A 16179-nucleotide genomic window follows, 5' to 3' on the forward strand; every position below is an offset into this window, starting at 1 on the left:
AGGAAAGGAGGAGGGGAAAAAAAAAAAAAGAAAAAGAAAACCACCCCAAAAAAACTTTTCTTTCCTCCCCCCGAACTTCCTGGGAGGGCCCGGGCAGGCCAATGGCAGCAGCCGCCGCCGCCCCGGCCGCCCGCAGCCAATGGAGCCGCCGGGGCGGGCGAGGCCGCCGGTCCGCACGGAAAGGGGCGGTGGCTCCGGGAGGTGGGGGACGGGACGGGTCGGGGGCGATGCTGGGGACGAGCCGTGCCCTCCTTCCGACCCCCAGGCCCGGCCAAAGGTGAAGCCCTGGGAGGGACGGGATGAACCGTTGCTGCCCCGGGAAGGGACCGTCGGGAGTCCAGCCCTTACCCAGGCAGGGTTTGCTCTCAGGCTGGGATTTTTCGCAGGCAGGGATTTTCAGCAACGCACGCAGTGGGGTCCTTGCCTTGGCTCCTGAGGCTGCTCGGTGTTATGCCCCGACCACTCAAATGAACTGCTCTAGGCTTTTGCCAGAGGTGGTAGCAGGTCAAGTGGGGGCTGCTGGTGTTCCTGGAAAGGCACTTGGCCTTGGGAAGGGGAATCACTAGAGAGGGTCCCAAAGGAAAAGGGGCAGGGGCTGTGTATCATGAAATGCCAGGCTCTACTGTGCAATCACCCCGAGGCTATGCTTCTTGCTGCCAGGCAAAGAGAAGGTGCCTGGCCCAGAGCTTAGTGCTGAAGAAACCTGACACAGGTGGGGTGATCTGACCTGGTTGTACAGGGGAAGTTCAGGGCTTTGGGCTCCTCTCTGGCCTGGGCAGTGAAGGGAGGGAAGGGATGTCACAGGTTTCGAGTTTCAGAGGCCTTTGGCAGCCTCTTTCCTGGCTGCAGTTTGTCCTTGTATAAAGCACAAAGCAGAGGACAACCTGGCTGAGATGACTGATGCACACAGAGGGGGACAGAGGCAGGAACTCGAGTGCAGCTGCCAGCTACATGGGCTCTGGGGACACTTTCTGCAGCCCTCCAAAGCTGCTCTCATGCCATTTCTGGTATCCCAGGAACACCAGCACAATTCACCGTATCTTCTTTCATGCCACTAAAGCCCACTTCATCCCTGTAAAATCCTTAGTGCCATCACAGCACCAGGCAATAAGTCCTCTGGCTTTATAAACAGGCTCTGTGCCTCAGTGCCTTCCCCCTCCCCCTGCCTTCCCCAAGAAATGGGCAAAAGATGCAGTCAAGGGGAATGTTACTGATCATGGTCTCCAGGAGATCATGGGAAGGCAGCAACGTGCTGAGCCTGCTCAGATCTAAGTGCTGGAGTCCTAGGTCCTGCCCACAGGGATCCCCAAGGAAGGGTAGTTGCTCTTCCTCACCATTCCCAGGGCCTGGCCCCTACCTTGTTCTTCTTACTGGCATTCAGATGAGGCTGCGGGCTTCCTGAGGAGCTGGTGCTGCTTTGCAGTGGGAAGGTGCTTCCACTCAGCTCGGGCTGCAGGGAAAAGAGCAGGAGCTGAAGCCATTGGGATCTAGTCCTCACCTCAGTTTCCCAGGTCTGAGCATCTGCTGCCTCCTGGCACAGGCCAGGGAAGAAAGCATCCTCCCTCCTCTCAGAGCCAGCCAGGCAGCTCAGCACCCCTGGAGAAGCAGAGGATCCAAGGGAGTCAGGACACACAGAATTGCAACCCAGGGGACCCACACGCTCTGTGCTTGCCAGTTTTATGCCTGCCACGGTCCCCATCACCTCTGGCTCCTACCCTACTCACATGGTAAATGAGATGACTCTTGTTCCCCCAGTTACATTCCAATGGCTTCTCTGGGTTGTTTGTGTCTAGGGTGTGCTCGGGACCCTTCCAGTCCTCCTCCAGATGCTGTGCTGGACTCTCAGGCCTTTTCCAGCTGCCATCTGGCTGTAGTCCTACATCCAGACCTCTAGCGGGGCTTTTCCAGTCCCTTTCCAGCTGGCGCATCACATCTGCATGGCACATGGGCATCTCTTGGCGCTTCCAGTCTTTCTCCCACACCTGTGCTTGGTGGACATCCCCCCGACCCTTCCAGTCCTGCTCCAGTGGTCGTGTTGGGCTCATGGGGCGTAGGGGCTTGCCTCGGCCTTTCCCGTCACTGCTGGTGCCCTTTCCAGGTTGGGAGGATGTCAGCTTTTCCCGGAGGCTCTGCCAGCCACATTCAGATGGCTTCCTGGGCCCTGAAATGTGCAGCGGCTCCCCTGGCTTCACCCGTTGCCTCTCTGCTCCCCGCACCAAGCTGGGAGGAGAGATCTCCTTTTGGATTTTCCTTGTGCTCTGCATACATCTTGCAGGACTGAGGGACTGTGGTGGTGGCCCTGCCCAGCTCAGCCTGCTGTTATCTGAGACCTTCCCAACACCTGTGGGGTGTAGAGAGTCCCCTCGGCTCCTCTTCTCCAGCGTTTGCCGTGTACTCCCTGCCTGCCAAGTGGCTCGGCCCCTTTCTGAGTTTGGAGGACGGCCAGGCTCCCCTTGGCTTCTCCAGCTTTTCTCAGAGCGACAGGGAGGGCTCATGGGCTCCCCTGCCCTCTTCTCTGACCTGTGGGCTGGGCTTGCAGAGCGTGGGCTTCGGCTGCCTCTTTCCAGCAGCCAGCCAGGGCTGGCAGGGCACGGGGAGTCCCCTCGCTTCCTGCTGGCCTTCTCGGAGTGCCGAGCTGGGCTGCGGGAGCGCAGGGGCTCCTTGGGGTCTCTGCTGCGCTGCTCCAAGTGCCAGGAGACTCGCTGACTCTAAAGTCATGCAGGGGAGAGAGAGCAGAGAGTCCTCTTAAAAAAAAAAAACAAACATGCTGGTGAGCAAAACAAGACAAGATTAGGGCTGGGAGGTGATTTGGTCAAATGGTTGCCCAGAGAGCAATTGCATCCCTATGCAAGGAGCCAGCTCATACTGAAAAGAAGCCTCTTGCACCCAAAGGGTGAAAGGGCTACTGCAATTTAAGAGCCAAGGGTCCCAGTCTATGACGAAGGAAGGGCTGGGATTAGAGCAAAGGGGGAGCAGGGGGTTGAAAGAGAGAAGCATGTGACAGAGAGAGAGGAAAATACGGCTGGAGAAAGCAACCCAACTTGGAGAGCTGGGACGAGGTCCTGCTGTGGAGCCAAGACTCACCTCCCTGGGCAGGCTGGGGCTGGACTGCCTCCGAACTAGGTGGCCTTTGCTGGGTGGCACTGGCGTCTTGCCATCGAGTCGGTCCACACGGCCCTCCTCCAGAGCTTGGAAGGCCTCCAGCGTCTCTGATTTCCTGTGGACACACACAGTTTGTGCAGCTGTGACCATGCTTAGCTTGGAGGCAGAGAGGCAGAGCCCCTGCAGATCCTGCTCCATCTTAGCCTGACTCCACAGACCTCCACCTGTCCCACACACTGTGCGCCATGACCCCTCCCTGTCCCCATCGCTTCAACCACCTCAGCTTCTGTATCCTGCTGCCTCACCCATGTTTTCTTCACACCATTCCTCAAGCTTCCCTCCATCTGGTCCTTTGCATCCCACCCACCTGTCCAGGATATTCCCCCTTTTATGTCCCCTCCTGCCCCGTGCCACCAACACTGGAGCTGCTCTTGCTTCTTTGGCCAAAACCTAACCAGCTACTACTAGGTGTATCTTGGTATACCTTATCCTTTCCTGAGCAGCATCTACAGTGGATGCTGGATCCCTGGGGAGCCACTGATGGAACAGTGGGTCTGGGGAACACCTCTTTCCTTCCCTCTTCCTTGCTGCTTAGCAGCACATCCTCCAGCTTCCAGAAGGCAACCGTGAGGATGAGGAAGGTGAGTTGCTCCCTTCCAGCAGTGCAGCTTTTGCTCCACCTTTCCAACGCCCTCAGCTGCCTGCCATAATGTCTGAGCTCTCCAGGTTGGATGGCGCTGAGCCTAAACCCAATCCTTGCTTTAAGAGAAATATAAGCACAGCTGAAAGCTGAGCTTTGTCATCTAGCCCTGCTCTCCCCATGAGGCATGGCGATTAGGGGGTGGGGGCCCCCTGAGAGCATAGAGGGGCAATCCCCCACCTCTGACCACCATGGGGTCCCGTTGCTTCTCACCTGCGTTCACAGCCAAATATCCTCTCCACCTCCACTCGGCCAGGGCTGAGTGTCCGGGAACCATAGCGGTCAACAGCATCCCGCTGTGCAAGGCGCTTGGGCTTGGGCAGGTCTGCCAGCACTGTGTACTCCTGCCTCTCCAGCCCGTGCCGCCCCTCCGTGCCCCCACTGCTGGGGTGCCCACGGGACTCCCGTACCCGAGACCCAGCGAGGTGCCCACCGCCACCCAAGAGGTCACTGCGGGCCGACGGGGAGCCTGCTGGGGCACGTGGCAGGGTGGATGCCCAGGGAGGGTCAGTTTTCCGGTGTTTCGGCCAGATTTCCTCGGGCTTCTGGCTGGCAGGACGGTGCTCTGGGACGGGGAGAAGGCCGTTACTGGGGGAGGCACGAGCGACGCGGGATGCCACCACGTCCACGGCAAAGCAGGTCTTCGGAGGAGAGCTAGAAATGGTCCAGGAGGGGAGAGATAAAACCCAGACTCCCTCCAGGCAGGGTGGGAGTGCTGGGACACAGCACTGCAAGCCAAGGGCATGCCAAACCATGCAAACAGAGAACACCTGACAGATCCAGGGTTTGTGGTCAGCACACACAGAGATGGACTCTCACATGGTGCCCATGGAGGTGTTGAACACCTTCTGGGACCACAACCTGATAAAGAGATGCTAAATCTCAATAGAGATCTACTGTGGACTTCAGAGACCCTTGGGTAGAAAGCAAACCAGAACTAGGATCTCACACGGGAACAAGCAAGAATACCTGCTTTCAGTGGGCAGATTTCTTTCCTAGAGCCCTGGGCTTCAGTTCTCACCCAGGATCCAGAGCGAACGGGCTGAGCCCACCTGGGTCTGTCTGCCTGAGGGGCTCGCGACCGCACCTCCTCCTTATGGCCCATGTAGCTCATCATGTCCCGTTTGCCCGATCCCAAATTGTTGTCCCACAATCGGGTCATTTCCCCCTCCTGGGAGACAAAATAGGGCAGATCTCTGCAAGGGGGACCAGTAGCTTTTGTGGGCTGGAAGGATGTGCAAGCATGTATGAGAAGTTACAACCTGTTCAACCCAAAGCTGCTGGTAAAAAGGAACCAGAAGAGGAGCTGTGTGAGTGTAAGATGACCCTGGACCAACAATGAAAGAAACAGCATAGGAAAGTCCACATGGGGCAATCCAAGAGTGAATCTCATGTGCTCTTTAGGGGGAGAGCCTCCTTTGTGGGGACTAAGAGTCTCAGCTGATCCCCCCTTGTGTCTCAGGACTTAAGAAACATAGAATATCTCAAGTTATAAGGGACTCATAAGGACCATAAAATCCAACTCCCTGCATATGATGGGCTCCTTTTTCTGTCTGCAGGAGAGCCAAAGGGATGAATTCAACCTGTCCGTGTGCCCAGAAACCCTCTGAATGTGCCCAGCAGAAGTGGCATTGAAGGGCCAAGGAGACTGGGGAGACCAGAATAACCCAAACCACAATAGATCCCATCTCACCCTGGCAAGCGTGGAGTTGGCTTCAGCACAGGCGCTAGGGACGGTGCCAGTTTCTCTGTGCTCACCCTCAGCTCCGGGGCTGAGTGGGGGATTTCGCCTGCTCTCGTGCCAGCTGTGGGGCAGGGAGAGAGGACAGCTGGTGGTCAGCAGAGCCCGCAGAGCTCAGGGGCAGGTGGCAGCACTGGCAGCCCAAGCCACACTGGCTCACTCTCTACTGGATGGGCAGAGGCTGGCAGAGCCCATCCTCGGACCACCTGCCTTGCTCTGGAGGGAGTGAAGAAGGAGGAGACTCTTTCAGGGGGCCCCCTGCCCTCTCCTGGGACAGCCAAGAGGAACGGTTAGAGGACATGACATGGAGATTTCTCAGTCCTTTTTCCCAGGCACCAGTGTGCAGAGCATCAAGGAGAAGGTGTCTGATTTTCCCCAGCTTGGCTTCCCACTCCCCCTCCTCCATTCTTCCCATCGAAGGGGCTGGTTGGAGCAGCACGGCTCCCAGCTCATACTCACCGCTCTGTTCCCTCCACTGGGCCCACGCACACGTACACCTCGCACTGTGGGGCTAAAATATGCAAGGCGTCCCAGGGCTCTCCCGGGTCTGGGTTGCTGCAGGCATCATGCCCTGTGATCTCCACGGCATGCTCCTGTGAGGAAGAAGGGGGTGAAGTGGTGCTGTCAGCGTGTCAAAGATGAGGATGCCCTTCGGAAATGCCTGCTTCTTCTACCTCCTCTGAGAGCAGCCTGGCCTCCAGGGCTCTTGGTGTCTCATCCAGCCCACCGTTGAGATTTTTCTCCTATTCCAAGAGGCCAGAGGGGCCCAGCGCGCTCCTATTTGATGCGGAATGCTGCAGACATCCCAGAGACTGCATGTGTGGATGAGGGCTCAGGGAAACTGCACCCCCACCTTGGCGTTGATGCTGCTGGCAGCTGCTCTCCCTTGCCACCAGGGTAGCTCAGAAGAAGCAAAAGAACCAAGAGGAAGGAAATTTTTTGCAGAAAAGGCTGTAGTCCCAGCCTCTGCCTCTGTCAGGGCTTGCAGGCGTCTCAGCATCCTCCCTGGCCCCGTTATCTGCAGGGCTTACGAGCAGCAGTGGGGGAGGCTCCGGGAAGTCAGCTGTCTACCCTGCCTTCCCTCCAGCATCTCGCCTGCACTGGGATTCACTTAGAGGTGACAGCTCTGAGCAGATAGCAGGTGAAGGGCTGAGGTAACCTTAGAGGGCCCAGGGCCAGGAGAAGAGAGGGAGAGGGCGAGAAAGAGAGAGGGAGGCTCATTACTATTTCATCATCCCTGGCCAGTCGCTCCTGGAGGACGGCAAACAACATGAAACCCTTTGTGAACATGAAACCAGCTGTCGCCCAGTCGGAGACAGCCAAATAGCTTGTGCGTGCAGCCCCGTCCCAAAGGACCATGTTGGATCGAGGTATCTGGAGCCCAAGATCCCATGAGATTCACCCCTCTCATGCCTTCTCTGCTGGGAACAGCTCACTGCAGCTGCCCCACGGCCAGGACTCAGCCCTGACCCTAAGCCAACAGCAGAGGCCACAGGTGAACCAACCAGGACCATATTTAGGGTGAGGAAAGTTGCAAATGCCAGCAGGGATCAAGCAGAGATTAATCCAGGGTGCGTCCCTGCTCTTCCAGTCCCCACTTCCCTCCTTATAGCTGTGTGCATATGACACCCCAGCTTTCCCTTCCAGGATCTTTCCTTTGTACCCAGTGTTCAGCCTTCCCTTGCTAAGGTGGTTCCCGGCTTTAGTCTAGGCACAGTTAAATGAGGGATTCCTGTGCCTGGAAAGACTCTCTCCCTATGCAGCTTTCCAGTCAGGACATCTAGAAATCCCAGCTAAGCTTTTTTCTTAGGGATTTCCACCTCTACAAAGACAGGTGGAGTCCCAAGAGGAAACAAAGGGGCCCTTAATGAAGTATCCATAGCCTCCAGGTGGGATGGATAGCTCACCTGGATAGCATGCTGGTGAGCCCCTGCAGTTCGGAAACAGTGCTGACACAGGCTCTTTGCAAATATGTTGGCTTCAAAGTTCATGCAGGGCACGTCATCCACTGAACCAGACATGGTTCCATAACAGATGAAGATTTTTGGCTGCTGGACTGCTGGCAGAGGGCAGCCAGGAGGAAAAGGAGGAAGGAACAGCAGCAGAAGACCAGAGCTTGGGGTCCCCCAGCCTCAGGCTCCTGTGGAAGCAGGGATGTTATTCCCAGGTTGAAGTTTCCTGCTCTCAGCTGTCAATACTGGAATCAAAGGGAACCCAGGTACAAGGTGATCAGTATGATCCATACAATTACAGATAATAAAAGGGTGTGCTCTAGCAGGGACTACCTTCAGAAGGGGGCATTGCACCCTGAAATGACTGCTGACATTCCCCCATTTGGAAGTCCTTGTGAACAGAGAGAATGATGCGCATGTCCTGCTATTTTGTTTGATGGAAATCTTCTTTCTTCAAGATATGTTAAAAGGCACAAAAAGAAAACCTTTCATCTTAACTATAAGCAACTTAGGAAATTTGGAAACTCACTGAGACTATTCCTAAACTTGTTGGTCCCAATAAAATTTCTGAGACCTTTAGGATAGCTGATTGCAAAACTGTGAAGGGCAACAAGCATTGCTAGCACAACAGCTGGGCTCCACACTTCTGTCCTGGTTTTTTGTAAGCATCCTGCCCACTATCACCTTCTCTGTTCTGCAGGGTTTGAGTGTGGATCCTTGGATTTGAAGATGTGATCTATATTGGGAAGGCTCTGCCTAATTAGCTTGGGGGAGGCACCAACAGGACAGGAAATCAGTCCAGCATCCCTGATGTGAACATGCCACTGCTGCCCTAACATGGACACTCGGGTCAGAGCAGCTGACCAAAGGCTGCTCCCCAAACCAACCGGGGCCAACTGTCAACACCAAAATCAAGCTTTAGTTTTCGTTTCTCAGAGCACTTATTTGCAATACAGCAAGTTGCACTAGTGCCAGTCTCGCAGCCTCCCCCCTCATACTGGGGCATGTTTTCTTGACTTGTTCGCACAAAATGCTAGACAGGAGCCTAAGCAACCCCTGGCAGGGATTCAATACGAAACACCCCAACATCGCTGCCCTCCCCTGCCCATGGACTGCCAGCCGTGGCTAGAGCGCCTGGTGCCCCACTGCCTGATGGGCAAATCATTGCTCCCCACAGCCCTCGGAGCCTACTGCCAGGATAATGCTCTGATCCCCAGGACTCCTGGTATGCATGCACGCATGCATGCATGCAGCCATGCTCAGTGCTCCCAGTGCCTCCCGGTGCCCCCAGTACCTCAGCTTCCCTATGGCTCCCAGCACCTCGCCGCCCGCCGAGCTCCCCCCTCAATGAAGCTCGCCGTGGGAACCGCGGGGCGCGAGGCCCCGCCCCCGGCCCTCTCATTGGCTGCCGCCGAGCAGTTATTTGAATATCGCGCCCTGAGTGGCCGCCGGAGGCGCGCGGCTGTGGCGCCCACGGGTGCGGGTGCGCACGAGGCGGTGGCGGCGGGCGCGCGATCGACCCGGCCCGGCCCGGCCCAGTCGGGGCTGGGGCTGGGGCTGGGGGGAAGCTGCGACAGGGCGGGGGCTGCGGGTCACCTCCCCGCCCTTCCCCTCGGCTGCAACTCCCCGGGGACCGCCCCACCGCCCGCCGAGGGTCTGCCCCAGTGCTCTCCCGGAGGCACCGAGTTAGGCCAAACCAGGAGTTAGCCCGAACCCGATACAGGTGCCAAAGCAGCGGACTCGTCCGCAAGCATTGAGAGAGCCAAACGCCACCGTGTTCCCAGCACAGCTCCGACAGAAGGTCATGCCTACCCACAGCACTTCTCAGAGAGGTTTGTCTAATCTGGGCTTTACCTGACAAGCACAAGCCCTGCCTGACCCTTGCTATTTCTAGTGGAATGTCCTTAACATTGCTCCTGCTACAGTTAAAATTCCTTCTCTTCCAAATTCCTTCTCTTCCCGACCCTGGGAAGCAATACAAAAAATTCAATTTCACCTTTTGTTTACTCACTGAAGGCAGTTCGCAATCCACTCTTCAAACCTATCTTCCCCAAACAACCCTTTATTCAGCTCCCTTAGTCCCCAAAAGTTCTTTTCACTCTCCCAGTTACTTTTTTCCTCGAGTTCATTTCTGGAAAACAGTACTGGAAGCAGCAGTGTGGCCGAGTACAGCCTTGAGCCTGATATGCTACAAAAGCAATAAGTACAGTGCACTGATTATCACACAGCTCACACACACGCTGAAACCATTCTTCCTTTGTGCTGCGCTCCAATTTTTCCCCAACTGTCTGACCTTTTTGGCTCTGTCTGGTTTTGATCCTCTGTAATCCCAATTATACTTTTGTGTGTGCACGTGTGCGGAATCACAGTCTAGCCAGTGAAAGCCATCATGCATGGAAACCCCAGTGTGGCAGCCCACGTCAAAGCCCTGCATCTCTGTGCATGCCTGGGGCACACACACAGCAACGCGCAGGCGCCCGAGGTGACCCGGCTGCAGAGCCACGCGTGAAAAGCCTGTGGAAAAGGGAGTTCACAGGGAGCTGCTGGTCTCTGCTTTTCCTTTATGGAGCAGCTGCTGCACTAACATGTTAATTTTTGCAGGTACCTTATATTTGGAAGTGGCCTTCTCCTGAACAGCTTGAACTTGTTTGTGAGCAGCCAGGGTCAGGGGGTGGAAACCAGAAATGCTCAAATCCATCTTGAAAACAATGGGAAGCAACAAACAAGAATTTTAAACCAGAACTGGTATGAACTGTGATGCATCTGGAAAACCCTTAATTCACTAACTTGCATGTGGGAATTCATATCCTTGATTCAAAATATCCTGGGGTAGCCCAACTGCACACCCTGTGCTTAAAAAAAACAGTAGGCTAGGGCTGAGTCAGTAGTTTACATTACAAAATAAAGCTTTAATCGATCAAATGGAGAAATCAATAGTGCAGTGAACAACCCCGATGGTTAACGCAGTATAGGAGCATAGGATTTAACAGTTCTGTTCTCAGTTTTTCCATGTGCTTTTTTTTTTTTTTTTTAAATATAATTTGAAAACTCATCTTCTAGCAGGAACTGGAAGCTTTCAGAGCATGGAAGAGGCTGTTGGAGATTTCAGCTGACACTTGAGAAAGATGTTATTAAGGCCAGAGAAACAGCAAACTAGAAGTGAGATTTTTCCAGATCACCTGGCAGCAAAACAACAAAAACTGAATTGCTGCTGAGGTCACTCTTAACATCCCATCCCATCAGGATTACAGTGAGGTCATCCAGCACTGTCCCAACTACCATGCAAGGCTGGCTGTCTACAGGCTGGGGAAAGCAACCAACCCACATTCCACAGTCCACATTCCAGCAGATTTCACAGAGAGATGGTGCATTTCCTTTACAGTGACCATCCCAACTCCAGAGCAAACTCCTTGGATGGGGGAAGCACAAGTCACCTTCTGATCATGACCACTCCACAAAGGCACTATGTCCTGGAGAGAAGGGAAAGCTGCTATATAATCCAGACAAGAGTGTCACACTCCATCCTCCAGCTTGGAGCTGGAGTCTGCTTGGTGTAGTACACCTCTTCAGACAGAACTTCCCTCTCCTTCCCTCCTCCATCCCTCTCAAACCAAACAACACAGAACACCCTAGAGCACGTAATTCCCAAACCAGAACAAGAAATATTTTATGGTCCACACACAGCACCTCTTGGACGCTTTGGATGAGCCAGTCCAGCACGAGACTTTTGGCCTTGCCTGAGTTTTGGTTTTGCATCTCTAAAACACCCAATGATCCTACATGAGACAGGTAGATAGATCAGGGTCACGCATTAAAGCCCATGACCTTTTTGGGGTGGTCTTTGAGGCAGCGTTTAAGAACTGTTTTGGAGGCAAGGAAACCACACACACTTTATTGATGTGACTGAGGTTATGCAGCACTAGCGCCCAAGAACTCATCCCAGGATGAGACTTATAATCCAAACACACAAGGCACCCCTGGCACATAGGATAACAGTGTCCATTTCCCCAGCATTTACCTTCTTCAGAAGGGAAAGGGAGGTGCAAAAGGACCCCATTCCTTACTAAGTGTACATGAGCCACCCAGTTCCCTTCAGAACCCTCCCCTTAGCAGAAATTGCATTGCTGCTGTCAGTGTTGAGATTGTACTCTCCTCCTTAACACACTGAAGGATTTCTTTATGTGCACACTCCAAGAAAACGATGGGGAGATACATGGAGGATGGTGCTATTTGCTTTAGTGGCTGGTAGCCATCAGCACCGTTCTGATGTTCCTCCACGAAGCCTCAGGCACTGGTTTACTCTTTTCCCTCCCCTTTCTGGCATGAAGAATCTATTTACTTGTCCATTGCTGGGTTCCAAGTTTTTTTGGTGTGGGTTTTGGACATGCAGGCCTTTTCTTCCTTTGTCATTTCCTTGCCAGTACACATATGGCATGGGAGGAGGCCTGGCTGACAGGAGGCAGAACGGCCATTTCCTACAAATACTCCAGGACAGAGGCCAGCATGCTGCCTGGGCTCACTCTCCTCCTCAGAGGATTCACTCAACAGTTCTGCCATCAGTATTCCTCAATCCAAGCCATGCAAACTCTTTTTTTTTTTCCCCTGCCAAAGGCAACCGCACTAAAAAACATACACTTAAGTCCTAAGAAGAAAGGCAATTAGCTGCTAACAATTGCAGCAGCCCTGAGGTAAAGGGCAAGGGCAGTCTCTGCCACTCCCACCCTGAAGAGGGCCACCCACATACAGCAAGGGCATTAGGGCATTTCATACTCCCCTGAGCTATCACAGTTAAGATCGGCATATTCAGCAGACAATGGAATGAGCCATTCCTGCTCTGGCTGGCTCTGCCTTACCACGGAAATAGCTCCTAGCTATTCCATTTTCCAAGCACCAGTGGATTTCAATATCCTTTAAGCACCAGGAATTATCTCCCTCTCTTTCCAGCTGGTACTGGCTTTAGCACAGCTCCTGTTACGCTTCAGATAAGTCACAAACGTTTTTTTTTCTTAGCAAAATGACTTCAGATTTATTCAAAAAGTTACCCAACTTCACGTGGCACAGGTACAAAACCAAAAGCACCCCTCCATTCAGGTGTGGCACTGGTGAAGGAACACATGAGACAAGATGACACCACGTCTCCATGGAAAAAGGATTTACTGCACAGCAGAAATGCCAGGGCACTGATGCAGGAGTGGAAGCAGAGCTCTTCCAAGTCTCTCAAATTGTCCTGATGATGACGGGCCTGTTGCACTCTGCCCCAGATCCTTTTCTTTGACAAAGCCAAGTATCAGCTCTGAAAGGGGAGGCGCCCAAGGACAGAAGGGTTATGCCAAATAGCAAGTGTGACCCTCAGTAGGAGTTTTTAAGGGACTCTGTGGCACCCAAACACTTAGCTGAAGATCAATGCAGAAATAAATGGACAGAGTGTCTAGTCACCCTGGCCAGTGTTCAGGAGGCTAAAGAAAGGCTGAACTGGGCTCACTGCTGGTCAGAATACCAATTAACCACAGGCTTGCCCACAACAGGCCCCCAAAAAGCAGCAGACCAGATGTGGAGCACTGTCCCAGCTGGTGGTTTGAACATTAGTTTCTCTGTTAGTCTTGGTCGCGGCCCATTTTGCCCGTCAGTCTCCGTCGCTGAGTCTTGGTGGTTCGTCCTGTGCTGGACTTCTGGATTTTCTTCCGTGGGCCTTGCCCACGTTGCGATCTCTTTCCTTTCGTCTTTTTCCGGCTGTGCATGTGCAGCGTGGCAGTAAGAGCAGAGATTCTGTGCAGGGCAGAAAGAGAAAAATGTTTGGGGACTAAAGTCTGCAGAAACAAGGCGACACCACAACAATAGCAGAAAAGCCCTGTATGACTCAGCAGGAACGGGTGCCAGCCATGGCAAGCCCCAGAGGAACTCCAAGCCATGCATGAAACCTGCAAGTCTCCATACACAGTAACAACCAAAATTAATTTTGGGAGCAGTGGGCTGCCCAGACATCACAGAGTTAAGTAATTCTCCATACCCCCTGAGTAGTAATAAAATCTGGATACTGAAAAATGTGGAGAACGCCAAAGCTTTCAGCTTTAAGATACGTTGACCTTCAACCCTAGAGACAAGCTCTGCACCCTGCAGTGTGCGGCGAGGTGAAGGACTAGGTAAAGAGGAGAGCACGAAGCCCACTCTCTTCTTCCAGCCGCTGTCACCAGAGCCCTCGAGATGGGCCCGGAGCGCTCGGGCAGCCTGTGCTCCGCCAGCGGCCCCTGCTGGCTCCTGCCCGCAGGGCAGCACCGCATCCTCTCCTGCAGCCACACCGCGGATCCGGAAAGCAAACCTCCTCTGGATCAGCTTCCAGAGACTAACAGCAAAGGCCTGAATGAATCTATACATACTTGTCAGACAGCAAGGGGTTTCTGGACTTCTTGGGCATTGCTCTTACAGGCTTGTTCTCTTCCCCTTTCTCTTCTTCTGATCCATCACTTTTTCCCTTAAAAAGAAAACAGTTTTGTGATTCTGGCATTTCCATTGCCTTCTTGGTTTCATCCTGTTTTGTGAACCATCTAGTCACAGATGAAGACCTTCTATTTCTCCACATCCCTTGCTGTGCAAGTGTCAAGGTTTCTTATGAAGTCCCTTGGAAAGTGACGACTAGTGACCTACAGTAATCCATCCTCAGATCCTAAAATTTCAGTATGATCTTAATGGCCATGCAATTAAAGTCTAAATTATGAACCAAAGGTCTCATCTTTTTTCTTAAATTACTATCAAGACCTCTTTAAGTGGATTTTCAGATTAGAAGGCAACCTTACAAATGTAAAAGGTTAACAGACACTTCCCCAAAGAGCTCAAATCCAGCCACAACTCAAAGATTAAAAGAGATCAAGTCAAGCAGTACCTGAGAGTCTCTATAAAATAAATACAAGATCTCAGTTACAATGTATTTTGAGAATAAAAGCAACCACAACCAGAACTAAGTGGTTTCCTTATTTGTGGTCCAAGCACAGGACCATGGAGAAAGAAATCTCTCCTAACAGTAATAATAATTTTTCTGGACAGGACACAGGAAAGAGGTTGAGGACAGTCCATGCAGCAAAGTCTGAAATCTTGCTGCTTGTTTTGTTGTATCTGCTTTAAAGTACTAGAGTGTTGCCATCCAGTCCTGTGACTTTCACTTTATCAAGGTCAGGTGGGACAAGCAAAGGATTCCAGGGAGTTTGGAGTGAACTATTCACATCGGACATTTCCTCCTTTTTAGAGGTCCAACATCAGTTATGGAAAAATACGAAAGTTACAAGTTTCCCTTTTCATCCCTCTTCCCAGACAGCTGCAAGTCTTTGGGCATATTCAGGGAGCACCAGCCAGCCCCAAGAATGTTTATAGCTGATACAATCAGAAAGGTAGCAAGAGGCTTTACCACAGGGGTGGTCAGGCCCAGCTGGTGTGCCCCTGAGAGGTCGAGATCACTGATGGTGGTCACTGTTACGATGTGGTTTGGGTGGTCGATGTTCACAGACTCTGTCCGAGATGTCACCAAGTGCTCCAGTTCATCAGCCTCATCTGGGAAGACAAAGAAATCCTGCACTGCAAAGTGCCCAACTTTTCACGAGGTACACTCACTTGTTCCTGCTGCACTGTGCTGGGGAAGGGATTGAACACTCAGCCATCGCAGGCAGGGCTGAAGGGCAGCGGGGCTTGAACACCAGCACTACAGGCATGGAGGGCAAGCTCCTTCTCCCTGCTGTGGGGACCTAGATGAACACCTCGGAGATGCCCTCCTGCCTCTTTCTTTTCTGTACAACCCACTTGACCTCCTGTCCCCCAAAGCCAGAGGGCTGTGGGGTCACCGCTCAGATCGCTGCTCAGCTTCCCAGGGGGACATGGGAGGAGCGAGCAGATGTTGTTTCGGGACAGTGTGCGAGCATCCCTGCCGCAACCCTTATCACCCCAGGACCACCACTAGGCATCCCTCCCTCTTCCCACCCGAGGGCCCAGCACGTACCGAGCGCCTCCTCCCTCTCGCTCAGCATCTTCAGGTATTCCTGGTGCCGCTGAGGGATGGAAACAGGTCACTGCGGCGCCTCTGCCGCCCCTCCTGCCCCGCTCCCAGCCCATCATGGCGGGGAGAGGGAGGCACACAAGACCGTTCTCCCACCTCCTCTTTCATCTTCCTCTGCTCCTCCTTTAGCTTCCGTTTGATCTCCTCCAGCGCCGCTTTCCTCCGCTCCACCTTCCGCTTGTGGAAGCCGGTCAGGTACTCCCTGCCGCCGGCAACACAGAAACCCCCCCCCCCCCGGCTTTTAGCGACCGGGGGATACCTTCCTTCCCTCTTTCCCCCTTCCCTCGGCCCGCCCGGCCTCACCTCCGCCTCTCCTCGTCGAAAGTCAGCACCAGCCGCCCCTCACGGCCGCCCGGGCCCTTCTTCTTCTTCTTGCGGCCCATGGCGGTCCCACGCTGCTGCCGCCGCCGCCGCCCGCCCCTTCCGCCGCCGCGGGGCCCGCGGGCCGGCCCTGCCCCGCCCCACATATTGTGCCGCCTGCTCCCCCCACCCCCGGCTCGGGTAGGAGAGACTAGCCAGGGTCATGGGCTTCCCGGGCCTCTGCTCCCGGCCTTAGCTTCCAGCCGAGGGTGGACAGGGGGTTGCATCAAGAATGGGAACATTAGTTCCACTCCTCTTCATCTCCCTCTCAGCAAATGGTTTTACG

At 53.8% G+C, this 16179-nt stretch overlaps 2 protein-coding genes across 3 annotated transcripts in view; both read right to left on the reverse strand.

Moving 5' to 3' along the window:
* TRIOBP (TRIO and F-actin binding protein) overlaps positions 1-2060 on the reverse strand; it is a 16317-nt gene extending 14257 nt beyond the window's left edge. Inside the window, exons 1-2 of one of the 2 annotated variants that reach the window (XM_027879463.1) lie at positions 1725-2060; positions 1358-1450 (exon numbers count right to left, since the gene is read on the reverse strand). In XM_027879463.1, coding sequence (XP_027735264.1) covers positions 1358-1450; positions 1725-2045 — 414 coding nt within the window. In that variant the 5' untranslated portion in view covers positions 2046-2060. The remainder of the gene's footprint in view (positions 1-1357; positions 1451-1724) is intronic. The other variant, XM_027879465.1, reaches the window with a different exon arrangement.
* Positions 2061-12491: 10431 nt separating this feature from the next.
* On the reverse strand, positions 12492-15952 carry NOL12 (nucleolar protein 12). Its single transcript, XM_027879466.1, has 6 exons — positions 15837-15952; positions 15630-15735; positions 15477-15525; positions 14892-15034; positions 13870-13964; positions 12492-13261 (listed from the first exon to the last, which is right to left on the reverse strand). The coding sequence occupies exons 1-6, from the start codon at positions 15914-15916 to the stop codon at positions 13090-13092; spliced, it is 645 nt and encodes a 214-aa protein (XP_027735267.1). The 5' UTR covers positions 15917-15952; the 3' UTR covers positions 12492-13089.
* Positions 15953-16179: the final 227 nt, after the last annotated feature.

Source organism: Empidonax traillii, unplaced genomic scaffold (genome assembly GCF_003031625.1).
Source record: "Empidonax traillii isolate 1590-97213 ecotype Southwest subspecies unplaced genomic scaffold, ASM303162v1 scaffold55:size2822071, whole genome shotgun sequence".
In the NCBI taxonomy this organism is placed as follows: Eukaryota; Metazoa; Chordata; class Aves; order Passeriformes; family Tyrannidae; genus Empidonax; species Empidonax traillii.

What these genes read in the sequence shown, in the direction of transcription:
- NOL12 (XM_027879466.1), bottom strand. Translation starts at nt 15,916, where the DNA reads ATGGGCCGCAAGAAGAAGAAGAAGGGCCCGGGCGGCCGTGAGGGGCGG. An exon ending in CGAGAGGGAGGAGGCGCTCG is followed by an intron (nt 15,035 to 15,476) that starts GTACGTGCTGGG and finishes TTGTCTTCCCAG; the next exon opens with ATGAGGCTGATGAACTGGAG. An exon ending in TGGGCCTGACCACCCCTGTG is followed by an intron (nt 13,965 to 14,891) that starts GTAAAGCCTCTT and finishes TTTCTTTTTAAG; the next exon opens with GGAAAAAGTGATGGATCAGA.